Here is a 17738-nt window from a genome sequence, read left to right on the forward strand (position 1 = left end):
TAGAATTTAGTTTTAACCCAAATTTCATCAGAAGAATTAGTCAATTAGTTTTAACTCATTTAGAGCAGAAAAAGCAAAAGCAAAAACATTGAAAATATTTCCCCCTTGCACTTCTGGTTTGGCCTCTCTTATAAAAAACTGCATTATGAACAACAAAACAGTATTTTGTGAGATAAGTCTGACATTACTGGATCTTTAAACCAGGAATACTATCGACAGTTAAAGCCACATTAAGAAGAGGCTTCTCACCTCACACGGGCAGTCACAGAGGTCACTGGGACAAAGGTATGGATCACAGAGAAGTGAAAGCACATGAAAGAGAAAGCCAAGAAACGACTGCTTTACCTCTCCTCCCGAAGGAACAACACATTAAAAAGTCACAACTTCTTTGACTTTTTATTCTCTTTGACTATTTCTTGACATCCAGCTAATAGATGTATGTCAGAGAAAGGTACCAAGTACTTCAGTATCTGATTAAGAGTACTTTCCTTTGAACTAATTTAATTTATCAAAACTAAGAGCATAATAATAATTACTTAAAATCTCTGATGAAAGCTCCCTCAATAAGATTCAACATGTGTAACTGGTATAAAAGGCTAAAACCACTCCAAACATTCAAAAATTAAGAACCCTTGAGAAAAAATGCATCTAGATATCCTTTGTGTTTGTACAGTATCAGTACAAGTGGGGCCTGTCTCACTGCAAGATTAAGCAAAACTTCAAAAACAAAATGGATGCAGGTTACTTTTTTCTTTTACAAGCTCTTAATGTAACAAATACATAACCTTCTGATTGCATAGAAGTGACCATGTAAAGTTGATTTCTTCTTGCAGATCTTGAATTCTGTTTAATATGTTAAGAAAGAACTTAATTTGTGGAAAAAGATAACCCAAACCAACTTGCAGAGCTTCAATGCATATGTAATCTTAGTTATCAAGAGCATGTATTAAAATTGCTTAATTTATGAAAAGCTTATGAAACACAAATTTTATATTGTTGTTCTGTTTGTAATGTCATAAAAGTAATGCAATAAAATAAAGGAGGCAATGGGCTTTGAGATGTGCATAGCATGTCCATACGTGACTTCTCTGGCGTTAGTTTATATTGTTTTGTCATAAATAATGTCATTCCCACACAGGCACTCTCTGTTTATCCAAAACATCTGTCACCCTCAGAGAAAAATCTTATTGCCAATATGCATAAAAGCCCCAAGTTCATCCTGGCACATGCAAGAAACATTAAATTTGAAGTGAAAATGTATGGACACTTTCCTGGTAACAAGCCTGCATAACCTATATCACCACCCAGAGCCCTCCTGTTTGAGTGAGAGCATGTGGCTGCCACCTCACTGCTCAGAGGCAGGGAGCTGGCACACCTGGGGTCACATACCAAGTACCTCAGCAGCAGTGTCTGTACTCCTGCATCTTCTCTGCTGAAATCCTCAGTTTCTTTGCTCTGTGGAAAGCGTGGCTGGTCTTATTTTTTACTGGACTATCAAACCAAATGAAGGAGTGGAGGCACTCCAGGGACTTGTCCAATGCTGTAGCAAAGGAAAGAGTTATTAAGTAAAACCAATCAATTGGCAGAACATTACGGTCAAGAAGATCCTACACTGCTAGCAGGGACAGCAAAACCCCTACCATGAGTGATTGATATTGAATATTTCTAAGCAATGTCCTCACAGTCAGCATGTTTCAGTAAGCAAGAAATACACTTCGGAAGATGATGCCAAGCAAGAGACCTTGAGAGATGGAACTGCTACAGACCCAGCAGACCTAATTCTCAGAAAAAAACCCATAATCTTGACACTGTCTTGACATTTTCTAGGACCAGATTATTAAATAAAATTTCCAAATTAACTGCATTTTGAATAGTTAACTTTTTTTTTTTTTTTTAATGAAGGTATTCTCAAGTGCTGTTTCTATTGTGTGACTGATACATTGGAGCATCTTCATTCACCCAAGGCTTCCAGTATGAATCAAACTTGCCGCTGGCACTGCTAACAGGATTCCAGACACTGAAATCTTGTAGACCAGGACCCAAAACTTGTAATGCATGTGATTTTTAAATTTATCTTCTCTTCCTCAGCTGTTTTTTTGGTCAAGATACATCTACCCTACCTACTGCCTCCTCAAACTGTGAGTTACCATTTTACCCACTTACTTAGCTCTACCTTTTTTACAAGTTTTAACATTATGAAAGCATTCACCTGGGGCTCATAGTCAGTTTACACATGAACAAGAAAGAGCTCACTAATTTCTCTTGCTCCATTGGCTGGTGCAGCCCACATCCATCATTCATTAAGACTGACCTGAAAACTTAACAAACAGACCAAAATGGTTTGCATAACGCAAATGTTGCTGCAATAATTTACCGTATAACCCTTTCTCATCAGTTCCTCCTGCACTCCTGCCAGAAGTTACCACGCTCCTCGAAGTCAACAGACAGAACCACATACAATTACATCACCTGATGAATCATGTTAGATTTGAGGGTAATCTGAGCTTTAGGCAGCCATGGGATGTTTCTTAAGGAGTTCCATTCTTGCTAAACCATTCCACCCTCGCACTACAAACTGTACCAACCCAGCTGTTTTTGGGGTTCCATGATGAACTATTATGAAAAATAACACAGGGGAGAGTGCCAATCAGATTAATTCCTTGATAAGGTTCATAATGTGGCAACACAGTTTGGCATGACCCAGAGGAAGCAAGTAATAAGAGACTGGTTAAGCCAGGATTTTCACTAGAGAATTGCACATCCAATCTGTGCCCACATGAGGTTTTGCACTGTGCCTGAGGCACAAGCAGTCCTTCCTTTCTGCCACCTCTGCAACACAAGTAAACTTTGACAGGAAATGAGGTGGAGTTTAGGACAATCAAGTGTAAGCCAAGAATTTATCTACCAAAGTAAGTGAAGTGAAAACTGGTGTACCTACTCTGTTAATGTTTCATTATTTGACCATTATTTTTTACTTCGCCTAAGGAACATCTACATTTGGAGAAGTACAATGTGTATTAACAAGGTAATGTCTATCATCCTCTGGATGTCTCTTAAGGAATTATTGTGTGGACTGAAAATGACATAACTATGAACAAATTTAAGAAAATGAGTGATTGAGCTCCTGTATATATGTGTGTGTGTACATACATATGATGAGTGGTCATGTGCACCCAGAAAATTCAAGGCTGAACAGCTCTTTAAAAGAACATTTATTTCAAGTCTAGAAATTAACAAAAAATATCTAGAAATTAACAAAAAAATATTAAAAAGACAGACAAATGGCCATCAATGAGGTTTAATTAGAACCAAAGAATGGAGGCTAAAGGGATGAAATTATTGTTTCAATAAGACCTAGCCATTAGAAAAAATTGCAATTATACAAAATACAGGACTAAGTGTGGTTATCAACTTTCATAAAGCACTGCCAATGCAGTGATGTTTACTGACCAAGTTTTACCAGAGAAAAGAGTTTTAATGAAAAATGCTTTTTCTGTCCTTTCAAATAATAGGAATCAGGTTTACTGTTTGCACTGGATGGCATTGTGACCATTCCTTTTCAAAGCAGAAATGAAACAGGAAATTTGTAAATTATAGAAAAATAAGAGTAAACACCCCCTCAAAAATTGACAGCAAAAAGGAACTGTTGTTGGAACCATGGATTCTTTAATAAAGAACAGCCACTTACCTCATGATCCTAGATTCTTCAAAACATTTATCAGTTACAGTCTCAATATTCATGGGTCCTCATGCACCTGAATATGAATTCTTTTGGCCAAGAGTGTGTATTCAGACTGCCCTTATGCCCTTGATGTCACTGTGTACCCTTTTCCAGATACAGAAAGAGAAGAACATAACTGTCTCTAAGCAGTAAGGAAGGCTGATTATGGAATATACAAGGAGATCACATTGCAAATAGAATAAAACTACATCCTTACTGTAAGTAACAATTTCTTCTTTGAGATTCCTCACCCTCAGGGGTTATCTATATAGTAGTTCAGATCAACTGAATTAAATTGAACAAAAGTCCTGTAGTTTTTGAATGGGAGTGTCCATGCAAGATTTACTCTGCACTAACTGATCTATTTTCAAGTTATCCCTTTATTTAATTTGCTTGAATATTCTTTAGTGCTATCTATTGAGATGGCAGAACTCGCTATGCAGGGTAACAGCAGTTAGTTCATTGACTAATCATCTGAAGACAGTTTATGAAATGCAAGATTTTATCTTGGTATCTTCAAGTTGAGCAATATGACCTGAGTGTATACACCAACCAGACTTGTTCTATACAGAAACACCAAGTTGCATACACAGTTACACAAAGTTGCAGCAGCTGCTCATGCTAAGAGTGTACTCCATTCTTTATGCTGATTGCTTTAAACAAGCTACTTCACACTACAATGTGTAAGAAAGAAAATAATATTCTGCTTTTCAGCCATCAGCTTGTTAAGAATCACTAGGATTGATCTTATTGGATTATAGGAAAATAATCTTACTGACTTTTCTATAGGGTTGGGTTTTTTTAATCAAATTGGTGACAAGGCCAAAAAAATTTTGGAAGATCAGTATCATGTTAAATGCTTTTAATTGCAAGGTGACCAACAGCCTTTTGAAAAAAAACTTTGTATTTTGAGCTCAGTTACAAGTTGTAAGCCATCAAGAAACAGTCAGAAGGTCAGGTGATACTTCTGAGAATCACAGAAACTGAGCTTCATGAGATTTAATTTATACTGTAAACTTCTGGATTGGAGCATACACAAGTTCCCGTGTAGTATTTGGAAATAAAACAGTGGAAATAGGTAATGTTTCTTGTTTCAATATTTAATCCAAGCAGACACAGACACAGTTTATAAAATTACTCTATTGCATTAGAGTTCTAGATAGCATTTAGGTTTTACGAATGTTTTTCCTTCGGTGTAGCATATATTCATATTCCAAAATATCTTTGCACAGTCTTTGTGCAACTACATGCTAAAAATCTGCAAATGCACACTTAACACTAAACAGCACAAAAAATACATTCTGTATCCATTCATATGCAAATTTAAAACATTTCACTTGGCAAATAAACAATGAAAAGTTATTTTAAAAAAATCAGAAACTACAAAAATGCGCACATAAAAGTCTTCCCTTTTGGATTTTTAGTAAAATACTGCTCTGTATAAGATCTAATGAAAAACTCCAGTGCTTACAAAATACTTTATATCTATGAGAAAAAGAAATGCTTAAATTTATATCTGTATGAGTTAAACATAATGACCTTGTTAAAATATAAAAATTAAAGGAGACATGGCATAGATCAATGCAGATGTCACATCTATCAGGACATGTAAAACTGTAATTAACTGGGCACCAGGCAGTCAGTATCATAGAATAGATAAACTAAAAATCAGGGACAAATACAATATGCAGCAGCTAAAGAATAAAGTGTTTAACCACCTATATATACTACACATAGCAATTCCACTTGAAGAGGGAGCAAAAATCTTAGTCTGAAGTAGAATAATTTTTAAAAATTGCTGTGTTCACTGATATATATGAGTACAGCATCCTCCATAACTTTGTTTCCCAAAAATCTGCATAAATTTGCTATACAGGCACATCAAAATTCTGTGATGCAATAGTCTAACATAGCCTCATCTCTGTCATGGTGATTTTCAAACAGGTATTTTCTCTTTATGATCAGATAATTCAGATAGATATGGTGTACTAACTCAATGTCACATAATGACTTCTAAAATATTGGCATGGCAGCATCATGTCAGTCTTGTGTTGCTAATGACAATAAAACCCCAAAAATACAACTTTCCTTTCACAGAATGTGGCTTTGAACCTCTTGAGACTAGATGACTATAAAGAGAACAACAAAATCAATGTAATTTAAGACTATATGTAGACTATTCCACAAGTTTTGTGATACTAAGTAAAATAAAATTTCTTAACCTTGTTTTTACCTCTGTGATCCTTTTTATAGGGCTTGCTGCTATTCTACAAATACTGCTGAGCCAAAAGCTGTTTCAGAGAAATGAAAATTAAAAAACCTGTAACACAGTAATAATGTGAAACTTCATACTACACTAAGAAATGGAGGCAAAAAACCAAATGAAATAAAGTCTACAGACTTGCAGACTCAGAATGAAACCTGTTCAGAAGCAACAAAATACATCACTCAGGTATGCTTTATTTCTGGTTCCTGGGCCTTAAAGGAAAAATATTTTTTTTTTTTCTAGAACAGATTAGAATAAAGAAGAAAAATAAAATTTAGTCAATGTCAGTATGCAGCACCAACAGGGTTTCAAATTTCTTCTTAGACCGAAGATTTTATATTAATGTCCATAAGAATGGTACATGTGAGTTAAAAACAGTACAAAGACCATTGAGCCTTCTCTTTTTCCTATATGAGCTAACAATCACATAGTTCTGTCCAAAAATTCAAGTCAGCTTTTTGTGTGAATAGTCTTATGGAACCAATAGCAACACTTTCTGATAATTTCATTTTGCAACACAGAAATTCTCTCACAAAATTAAAAAAATAAATATTAAAAGTCACTAGTAACAAAAAATAACCTACTACAGAAAAGGTTTCAGGGCACAGGTTATTAGAGGAAGAAAGAAATGTACTCTAAGTAAACATAAGTTTGACAGCCATCCGGCAAAATGGGACATCTTTAAACTCTGGCCATTTTTATAGTTTAGAAAAAAATCAGGATATCACAAGCATTTAGGAGGCTATGCACATCTGTAGTAGATAACTTGGTTATTTTATCATTGGAAAACAATTAAATTGGTAAATAAAAAAAAATTAAATGTACTTTAGCAAAGGGGTCGCTATTTTGCAAATATAATTTTTTTATTCAACACATCCTATAAATTAATCTCCTGGAACAGACTGTGCAAGAGCAACCACTTTTTGCCACTCCAACACCAGACACACAATAACACCTATGTTCTGAAAGCTGTAAAGCTGTTGCCCTCTAGTACAATACCCAGCAGTTCGTACTTAAGAGTGGACTTAGCAGTTTCTTTGTAGCCAGCTTTTAGTTACGCTGATTCAACTCAGAAGGACTGGGAGAGCTAATATAAAAGCTGCATTTCAATAATTTTTCCTTTCTGTCTTATTACACTGTTTAAAAAGAAGCTAGAGTACAAAATGTCATGCTAAACACTGTTAGATGCCCAACTTATTACTGCTCCATATCCCTCCCAAAAAGCACATCAAACCTGAGTTAAGGTTGCCACTATTATTGCTGCTTACCCAATATCATCTGTAAGCCCCTGTTTAAACACCTAGGCACAAGGGATGGCATGGCAACCCTAACTCAGTATTTCCTGGCTTTTGCTAATTTAAGTCAAAATAAAATAAAGTTTTAACGTAATTTTTATAGTTTTAATGACAACCTGAAAATCATAGCAATAAAATGTATTTCCTTCTATATTAAAGTGGCTGGTCTTTTTAATAAAAATTTCTGATTTTTTTAAATGCTAGAACATAACAGTGGGGAAAGAGTTAAAGATAAAATACACCTAGCTACCAGATTTATTCTGAAGATTTTGGTGCGCCAAAATTGACAGCCAGTTTTCTTGGCTTTCGCTTGCTGGATGTGTTTGGTGTTGATTTGTTATGAGGAACACTTGGAGTAGCCACATTGTCTTGAAATGAAACAGTGGATTGAGCAGCTTGAGGAGATTTTAAAGAGGCTGAAGAACTATCTTGCTGAATGTGGTCAGAAGACATTGGCTGTTCATTCTTTAGTGGTGCAGCTTGAGGGGAACTCTGAAACTCCTTGAGTTCAAAGTTTTTCTTGCTAGCAGCCCTTTTTTTAGTTACCTTTAAATTAAATAAATATTATTTAACAGAATGCATTCTCAAAAAACTGAAAATAGTCCACTTTCAGAAAACATGCATACATATTTTAACAATAATTTTCTAATACTAAATAGTACTTCACAATGGGGATGTTGTTGCATTCATCTTGTAGGCACATTTTTTACAAGAAACAATATTAACACAAACCTGCTGCTCTTACCTGCAGAGGTATAAACTGATTGTGAGAACCAACTGGTATAGTTCCTGCAAGAGACACATTTCCTGGATAGGAGCCAGGATAATAATGCTTAGGCACTGGAGTCCCCCAGGACACCGGACCAAACATGTGAGATGATGGAGGCATCATATTAGCTATGAAAAGAAGAAACTTTTAGCTCACTTTCCTCAAAAAAAGGATATGAACTCCCCAAGAGCCCAGGACTACTCCAACTACATCTGTCTGCATGTTGTTTATCTTTCCAGTAAAGCCTCATATGCTTCATGTTTACTTCAAAATAGCTAAGTATTTATTTATTATCAAAACCCCCCAAACAAACAGAACCACACCTACATGACAACACAACTAAGAGCACTAAAGTCATGGTATCTGCATTCCAGAGTGCACATAATTTGGGATCTCTGCATTCTCAGCTGAGCCAACTGTATTAGCAGAAGGCTGCAAGTTTAGGCCGTTGTTTTGGAACACAGCAACAACAGAGCAACCCCATGGAAAAAGACATGTACCATCTGCTGTATGGGTTTCTAGAATGCTACAATGGTGCTGACTCATTAATTCCTAGCTGTGAATGTGAACTGCAGTAGAATACAAAACAGCCAGGAGCCAGAAATATCACCAGAACTTTTACCAGTTTTTGGGGGGTTACTTACCATGCTCATGTTTGGCAGTGTACAAGAGGACTGTGATGTAGCTTTCACTTCAGTGAAAGTTGGTTACAGACAAATAAAAACACTATGCATGGAGAAACATTAACTATATGGGATGGGGGGAAAATCTATGTAAAACATCAAGGAAGCTATTTCTTACAAATTCTGGACTGGGACTATTTGCTTTGAAATGACTACTGTTATTTTGAAGGAAATAAAATGGAAAAAGCACCTAAGACTGAATGGATAAATACATTCTTGAGGAAAAGAAATAATTAATAGAGATGATTCTTTATACTAAATTAATCTGCACATTGTTGAGAAGAGGATCACGCACTGTTCTCAAAACTGTTTAGACATACAAGTACATACATGAAGACTAAAAAATGGGGCTTTCTGGAAGGCATTCATTTTCATATAAAGAACCACCACAATTAGAGGATATCATGATATTATTTGAAATGTGTACTAATCAAACACCTACCTGGGGGCTGTGCAAATACTGGAGGAATTGATCCAGGTGGTACAGGAACTCCTAGCGGTTGATAATTTGGAAACACTGGTGGAGGCGGAGGTGCAGGTGAAGCAAAGCTTACTCCTACAGAACTCTATGAAGAAGGAAACAGAAGTTTACCAACAGAAGCAGTGCAACAGAGACAAAGATTTGAAAAGATTTTTTACATCCTCACCAAGTGCTGTAAAGCAAAGAGCGCGGCTTTCTCCTTCGCTTCAGCTTCGGAATGACACTGTGGTCCGTGAACCAATAAACCATTTGACAGCTTTATGTGGCAAACTGTCATGGTCTAGAAAAAAGAGAGAAAAGATTTTTGAGGGAATTTGTGTTGCTAACAAACTGTGAGACAGAAAAAGACATTTGTTTGTTTGTTTGTTTGTTTTAAAAGAAGGCAACAAAGGGAGCTAAGGTTTATTTTCAGATAGATTTCAGTGGTCAGTCCAAATATTTAATATGTAACAGTTGATACCGAGCTGAGAGCTTGTACTTTTTCAGAAAAAACTTTACCTGTGGTGTTTTCAGGAAAGAGAAATCTGGTTGTGACATTCCAAGAAGAGAACAAATACGAGAAAGTTCAGAAACAGTAGACAGTGCAGGCTGTGGACAAACGAAAGGGTGACCTCCAGTTTCTATTGCTGGTGTGTTCTGGGGGCCTCCAGGGCTATGCTTGTTCATATAAGCAGCTGACAAAAGGGGAAAAAAAACAGCAGCTGTATCACAAGTATTTCCTGCACTAAAATAATGGCAACTTGGTTATTAGCAAAAAAAAAAAAAAAAAGAAAAAAAAGCTTATTTGACTTTTTTTCTTGTATTTTCATATTTTTTTTAAAAAACCCAGGAGACTATGTCTGAAGAGAGTTTTAGATCCAAGTATAGAAGTAGAACTGAAAAAAGATGGAAATTTTATTACTGTATTTTGATAAACAGTACTCTGCTGAAACTGTGTTCTAAAATGTCACTACAAGGTGAAGCTGAATTATGAGCTGATGGTTAAACATACCCATTTTTTTTGTTGGTCTGTATTGCACAGCAGCTCCATGGCAATCCTGTCTACTAGAGGGAGCAGGAACATCATTAATTTGTGATTTCACTTCATTCCTTGTTTGCAGATCTGAGCCATCTATCTTCAAAATCTCTTTGAGCATCTGTGTTCCTTTCTTTAAAAATAAAATAAACCACTCAGGAACATGCTGGCATTCAGATAACATGACCTTCTTAACACTGATTATCATAACTGGTAACAGAATCTGAATTTTTATTTTCCTATCAGTTATATTTTATCAAGCAAAGATAACAGCATCTTAGCATAAACAAATGTGTTTGCTGATTTTCTTTGATAACAGCTAATTAAAAACTCATTAATATTTTTTAGAAAGCAGTATGAGGTTTCATAGAGTTTCTTTAAATAGAAACATTGATGCTAAGATAGCAGATGCTAAACTGCAATGTAATGATTCCTGCAGCATACAGACCATAGCAAATGACTGTGGTGACAGATGTTCCTCATTTGTAGCTCTCGCTTCCTTGGAATAAGTCTGCACTTCATTTTCTTTGGAAATTTTCAAAGAAGCTAGAAGACTTTCCAGTTCATTGTCCTTCTTAAATTAAAGAAGAAAAGAGGTACATCAACTTAGTGTATTTACAAGCAGATGCAAGAGGAAGGGTATATGAATTTGAGGTTAATTTTATTCTCATTCAGATTTTTTTCTCTCAGCTTGGGCAGGTCACAGTCACGTCTGTTCAGAGTGTGAACACATACCCAGAGATTGCATCAAGTTCTACATATTAAAATATGCAAGTATTGACCAAGAGAGAATTGATTTAAAGAACAATCAAAGTCACACAGGTTTGTCGTCCTTTTTAAACATGAATTTGCACACAAGTAACCAGGAGCAATTGAACTGGACTGGAAACTGAAGTTACTCAAAGAGTACAAGAAAGTCAGCTCTCTAGATCCTACCTTTCCACCTGTGCAGGGACCATCAACTGCAGCCTTCTGAATTACAGGCATGTTGGGACTTTCATTCCTCTTCAAAAGTTTGACATTGTACTTATTCACACCTGCAAAATTCTTAAAGAAATTGCAGCAATTATTATTGAATGCTCTTATTACTCGTTTTAACACAATCATATTAGAAATGCATCTGCAAAGAGCTTTCACAAGCTAATATTCTTAGAGGATTTCAGCTTACTGAACACCTAGCATTTGTGTTTTTGCATTACAGCATAGCTTTTAGAGTCTAAGAGGAATAGGAAAGTTGTTCGGTATCATCATACATTTTATGCACTCTTGCTCATATTCTGTCTATAAACCTCCAATGAAAAAAAAAATCTCCAAAATAAAGTTTAAAGTTCACCTATTAAAAGAATCAACTAAGAGGCCAGTTAAAGACAAATCTTTAAAATTATAAATCACATCAGACTAAAATGAAAGAATGGATTTACTCAGTACAGACAAAATTACCTGCTGGTTTGACATTTTATTATGTGGTTGACTTTCACCTCTTGTAACTTTGGAATCTTCTTTAACTACAAAAGAATGCATTCTTTTGAAATGCTCTTAAAAACTGTAATAATCAAGACTCAAAAAAATTAGTAACTCCATACAAATACACAGAGTTGCATTAATTTGAAAGGTTTTATCAAATGCTTAATTCTTACTTCATAGGTCATTTGGTGTATGCTTTTCTTCTAGGATAAAATAAAATTAAGTATATCCAATAATATATCTAATTTTCTGTTCTACAAATATGATCACAAGCAGATTTTCAAAGACACATGTGGTTTTTTTATTTGGTTTTTATACTAGATGGGTGGCAAGTCAACAGAACACAGAACAACTTGCCTAAAAGGTTCAGGATTAAGGGTGGAACAATCCAATATGCACATCAGGGCCATTATTTGACAGTAAACAGTGCAATGTAGTGTTGATAAAAATATAATAAATTATTTCCTGTCGATAACTACAAAAAGCTCATCAGACATTTCATTGAAGGTCAGATAAAGCAAGTAGTTCTTCTAAACAAAGTTCCTAATTATAGTACTTACATTTTTTATAAGGCTCCTGTTTTCTTTGCTGACATTTAAAGCTGCCGTCATTGAAGCCTGGCTTATAAAACTGATGGCCAGTTCCCAGCTTGATTTCCTGAGGTAGAACTGCACCCTAGGGTTTCAAACATCAAAGCTTAACCAGAAAACTGAGTATCTATTATTTACATAGTAGCGCCCTATGATTACCCCTTTCCAGAGCTATGCATACTGCATGTAACACCACTTTCATCTAGAGGATTTATTGGTAACATGAAGTTTTCTGATACAATGAACTGATGTATGAAATTAAGTACCTTCATATTTCGAAGGCAGGGATCTGTTTAATGTTTCTATACAAACCTTCTCGTGCATGTTTTGTTGAATGTGATGAGACTTCCCAGAACTCTGCAATGACTGCCATATGCTGCAGAATTCATCATCTTGCTTACTCTGTGCCTGACAAAATAAAAAACAAGACCCCCAACAAACTGAGCAGCGATAAATTCAACTTTTGAACAGCTAAGTATATACCAAGACATTCTGGAAATTGTAAGGTTCAAGTTTAACAGTCATCTGAGGAGATGACAGATATTTTCATAGTAACACTAGTACAAGTTGCAGGTAATTAATTACAAAACAAGCTGTTGCAGTAGATTGCATTTACAATTTTTACCAAGAATCACTACTAAACTTAAATGAGCTTCGTTTGTTTTGCAAGTGGCTTTGTTGTGTTATTAACTGAAGTTACGAGTACAGGAAAGATGATTAAGTATAATGAAACTCAGATAACAGTTCAAAATGGTTTCAAAATCATGCTTTCATACTGGGAGTATTCTTAGATTTCATTATCAATGATTTATTTTGTAAGGCCTTACCAATAAGACTTAAGTACTTCATTACATTACAGGTATGCTACTGCAGAACTGAAGCCCAGCTATGCAAAACACCCCTTAAAAATCTAATATCTAAACAAGGATAACACAGGATATTATATTCATTCAAGAACTGAGAGCAGTTCTGCTCCAATCTGTATCTGAACTAAAACACCTGATGTACTAAAACAAAGCAATTTATTAATCATGAGAAAATGACAGCCACCCTGAACAGAGGGCCAAAACAGAGACATTTGGGTCCAATACTAAATGAATCCGAACACTCACTTTATTTTTCTGATTGCCACTCAGAAATGATCCTTTCTGGGGTGAGTTAGAGTTGCCCTGATTTTCAGCCCTGAGATTGTAATGCTGTCTTCCATTCAGTTGCTAAATCATTGAGAGAAAAAAAAAAATCAGAAATGTTTCATTGTCTTACATTTTCTTTTGGAAAGCAGTTTTTCTTGTATAGACTTGAAAAACATGAGACAACTGTTTTCAAACACACTTATAGGAACATGAAGTTACCAATTAAGGTAACTTGCTTTAAAGAATTCTCTTTAAAAAAAATCAAGCGTCATTAAACCACCAAGAACCTGAATTCACCTGTAATTTTTCCTCCTTTATTGTAGTTTAAAAGTAAATCATAACCAAGAAGCAAAACTGAGAGGGAAATCATGTCTTTCCCTTCTAAGCATGGACAAACAGCCTACAGGAAGCATTAACTGGATCAAAGCTTTAAGGAAATAATTGCATCTCTGCCCAAACACACTTATTTGTTGACACCAAATATGGTGTCACTGCTCCAAACTAAGTATCTGTCTCCCAGAAAAGCAACTGGAGTTACACAGAGCAAAACAACTGTCAATAAGGAAATTTTAATCCTTTTCATTATTAGATTAATTCATTTCTCCAACATAAGAATTATTCTATTTCTAATATATTGACATAAAAACTACATTTTCTTTGGACCAATGAAGATAACCATGTCAATACTTCAGATTCTAGGGAAAAACATTTTTGTACAAATGCAAGGAAAGTCTTACTTGAGTAGGAACAAAAAGGGAGCGAGGAGAATGGTTGAGGCCTCCCAGATGCACTTTTTGTGAGCATACAGATGACAGATCAGATGCATATGAGTTGTAGTTATTCACTGCTGGCTGAGGTTTAACTATGGCCATCAGCTTTTGATTTCCCATTTCTGACCGACTACCATGAGACAGGTTAATTAAGGCACTTGAGGGCAGGCGATAACCTCTGGCAGGTGAGCACCTTAAGAAAAGTGAATTCCATAGTTGTTTCATGCAGTTTAATTGTTGCCAAAAGATAATAACTCACGTTTGAACAATAGAGGCTGTAAACTATCCAGTATTGAAATCTAGTAGCATTGCAGACAACCTGAAATCCATGGCTCCCCTTTGCCCTCTGGCTGTCAAACAGTAATTACCACTACTCTCAGTTTATAATGTACCTTTCAGAGCTGAGCTTAAAGAAATGTTTAAGATGAGTGAATTGTTATAGCACAGTTCTGTAGTAAATATTTCTGTAAAAGAACCAGAAAACAACATTCTTTTATTTTTCAGAAATGAAAACTGAAGTTTCAGGTTCAGCAGCAGAATTACAAATTGAAGTTAAGCAGCATTTCTGAACAGTGAGTATTATCTGTGTTACAGGACATGCAAGGGCTATCTTTGTGCAATGATTGCTAAATGCAGGTAGTAGGTAAGAATCTCCTCTAACTTCCATCATTAAAACTTTTATTTAGATAAGAACAGTAAAATGAAGCCTGCTGGGTATATTTGAGCACTTACAGGTTTAGCTGTTTATTTAAATACAGAAGAGTTCTCACACTTTAAAAACAAAAGCACCTCCACCTCCTGAAGAACAGTTCAGGTTTTTAATAGTGGTTGGAATTTAGTGCTTAAGTATCACTATAGATAGTTCAGAGTCCCTCCTTCAGAGGAACAGATGCCTTCTGGCTAGTTTTTAATCTACATGTTGAATACATACTGATAAAAACCTATTTTCTACATATTTATTTAGACATCTGGATCTAGTGCATTATTCTGCTGGTTCATATTTGCTTTCTACAAGTCAGAAGTTATACACCAAAAAAAGCCTAAAGAGCATTTCCACAATACATATGCTTCATAGAAATTATCACTACTCAAAGAGAATAAGGAAACACAAAAGAAATTAAAACTGACCAACACTGCCAAGAAACAAAGTTTGAAGAAGAGGCATTAAACATATCCAACCAAACCAAAGTCAGCAATTTCATGCCATTTATACCAATAGAAGGAAATGACTCTGAACTCCCCCACACAAACCTTATAGTGAGGCCTCCAAGAAATTCTTCATCAAACAAAACTTCAAAGAGGACATCTGTTTCTCTAGCAGCTATAGAAAACAAAGTAAAATGTCATCCTATATAGGTTACATTAGTTACTTCCATCTATATTATGTAAATATCTATACTAGTTATGCAATAAAGAATGTAAATGAACAACAATCCCCCAACTAATTTCTGAGTAATTTCATTAACAGGAATTTGGAAATGCTTCTCAAGGTCTCACATATGTCTGCTCTTTAAGATATAGTTTCAACAGAAATGTACCATGCATAACACCTTACCAATGTGCATTAATAGAACTGCAGTTTATAGCAGTATGTCACAGTGGTCAGAAACTGTCAGAAAGGAGATGCAAGCCACTTTTACATTCAGGCAGTCAGAAACTAAAAGCTTTAATATTAACTTCTTGCACAATGACAGACTAATACACCTTTAGAATTATATTAGTATATAATAATTATGGAGAAAATAATATTTCTTTAAAAAAACTGCACCCAAGTCTTGTCTATTCAAGATTCTATTAGATGCAAACTGAATGAGAAAGCAACTACTGAAATGGCAGGTAAGAAAACCACTTGTAATACTAGATCTCAAACTGCTACACTCTGTGGGACTTGATAAATCCTTTTATTTACTTGAAATAGATTTATGGTTGATTTTCTTGTCAAAGAAGGTATAAATCCATGCCAATTAATGGAAATGGAAGATCACAGAATAAAAAGACAAATTCAAAATAAAACAATTTAAGACAAATCATATTTGATAAAGTTTTATGTTCAATGTAAGTATTAAGACTCGGTTTTATGCCTACTTCACTTAACTTTGCCCATATTTTCCCATAACTTCATTTTGTTCCTGTTCTGCTCTGCCTTCTTCATATTAAGAAGAAACAAAGAATAATTTCTAATTCATATAGGAAGGAACATAAAGTAAGTAATTTCTTATTCAAAGAACAGCTGTGTAACACATGAAATTCGAAACAGTAAATATGTCATTAACAGCTTCAAGTTGCATATGCTTCATAGTGAGAAATGAGTGCATTCACAACCATTACACAAAATGCTATCCCTAAAGCCTGCTTTCACATTGCTAGCTGAGCTGCTATATAGCTGTAATCATGAAGAAAATATTACCTCCTTTAATTCCTATAATGGTGCCTCGTAGACCAACTGGAACAGAAAAGTTCTCTCTGACATTGACAACACGGTCAAACAGCCTGTACTCTGCATCTTGATCTGGAACAACCCCCTTCTGCTGTTCTAATGGCTAACAATAACCAAAAGACTGTGTTAATGTATGCAAAAGAATAAGGATTACAATAAAAATCCATTTACAACAATATCTGAGATACACTATAAAGCAAAACCATAGAAAAATCCTCCCCCAAAAACTAAAAACCTTCCCTCTCCAGATTCAAAGCAAACTTTCTTTTTTTCCCCCCTTGCAACTCTCACTCACTGCTGCTGCCTGAAAAACAAGTGTTGTGCACTAGTTGATCAAGAGGATCAATTCAGACAGAGCCAAAACACTGAGTGCAATCTGACTATATCAGTAACATGGGCAAGATAAGCAGTTGGTCCTAGGTCAAGAACTGAATAAAAAGTAAAACAGGGCAAATAGACAGCAGGAACATGTTTTATTTTGCCTTCATTATAGAGACAATAAGAACTGTAGAAGCATAAAGGACAGAAAGTAGAAAAAACCTGAAAATCAGTGTCCTACATGACAGAGTTCTGCAGTTAGAAGAAATTCTCTCTCCTTGTAGAGACAGACTACTGTTCTCAAAATTATGTTCTAGAAGGCATAATAGAATCTTTCCTTTCATCAATACCGTCATAAAATTCCATTTTCCTAAAGTTGATAAGCTTAGGTAAAATAAATATGATCTGGACAACTTAACCCCCACCCAACTTGTTTCCATCACTTACTCTGTACAGCAAATGGGGTTTCACAGTTACTCGCACCTTCTTGTTGCTCTTTCTCTGCTAAAGGAAAGGAACAGAAAGCCTTTACAAACCAGTGTAGGAACCAGCACTGGAACAGGTAAAACAAAACTCCTGAAAAGATCATGTAGAATTCTTCAGTTTCTTTTAGATAATGGTATACAGCTTTAATGAAGTCTTGAGAGTAAGTCTCTCTTTTTAAAATATGGTAGATTTCCTACCAAGCCATTAGTTGTCTAATTCCAGATTTCACACCAATTTTATTAAGATGTGCTTGCAAGTTATTTCAAAAAATCAGCCCATTATTTCATATGGCTTTGTCCTTAGCTTTTTA

At 35.3% G+C, this 17738-nt stretch overlaps 1 protein-coding gene across 4 annotated transcripts in view; it reads right to left on the reverse strand.

The window, feature by feature from the left end:
• The window catches only part of XRN1 (5'-3' exoribonuclease 1), a 41981-nt gene that overhangs the window by 1997 nt on the left and 22246 nt on the right, over positions 1-17738 (reverse strand). The window contains exons 28-44 of one of the 4 annotated variants that reach the window (XR_007205604.1): positions 17390-17446; positions 16595-16727; positions 15439-15508; positions 14155-14380; positions 13397-13498; positions 12597-12692; positions 12255-12369; positions 11671-11735; positions 11167-11277; positions 10679-10804; positions 10207-10363; positions 9714-9889; positions 9382-9495; positions 9177-9300; positions 8028-8179; positions 3689-3826; positions 1397-1540 (exon numbers count right to left, since the gene is read on the reverse strand). Coding sequence is in view for 3 of the 4 variants with exons in the window: in XM_048313775.1 (XP_048169732.1) it covers positions 7538-7828; positions 8028-8179; positions 9177-9300; positions 9382-9495; positions 9714-9889; positions 10207-10363; positions 10679-10804; positions 11167-11277; positions 11671-11735; positions 12255-12369; positions 12597-12692; positions 13397-13498; positions 14155-14380; positions 15439-15508; positions 16595-16727; positions 17390-17446 (2115 nt within the window). In the remaining variant the exon portion in view is untranslated. Of the gene's footprint in view, positions 1-1396; positions 1541-2982; positions 3827-4800; positions 7829-8027; positions 8180-9176; positions 9301-9381; positions 9496-9713; positions 9890-10206; positions 10364-10678; positions 10805-11166; positions 11278-11670; positions 11736-12254; positions 12370-12596; positions 12693-13396; positions 13499-14154; positions 14381-15438; positions 15509-16594; positions 16728-17389; positions 17447-17738 lie in introns of those variants that run through there. The other 3 variants (XM_048313777.1, XM_048313776.1, XM_048313775.1) reach the window with 3 other exon arrangements.

This window comes from Corvus hawaiiensis, chromosome 10, assembly GCF_020740725.1.
Source record: "Corvus hawaiiensis isolate bCorHaw1 chromosome 10, bCorHaw1.pri.cur, whole genome shotgun sequence".
NCBI classification, from domain to species: domain Eukaryota; kingdom Metazoa; phylum Chordata; class Aves; order Passeriformes; family Corvidae; genus Corvus; species Corvus hawaiiensis.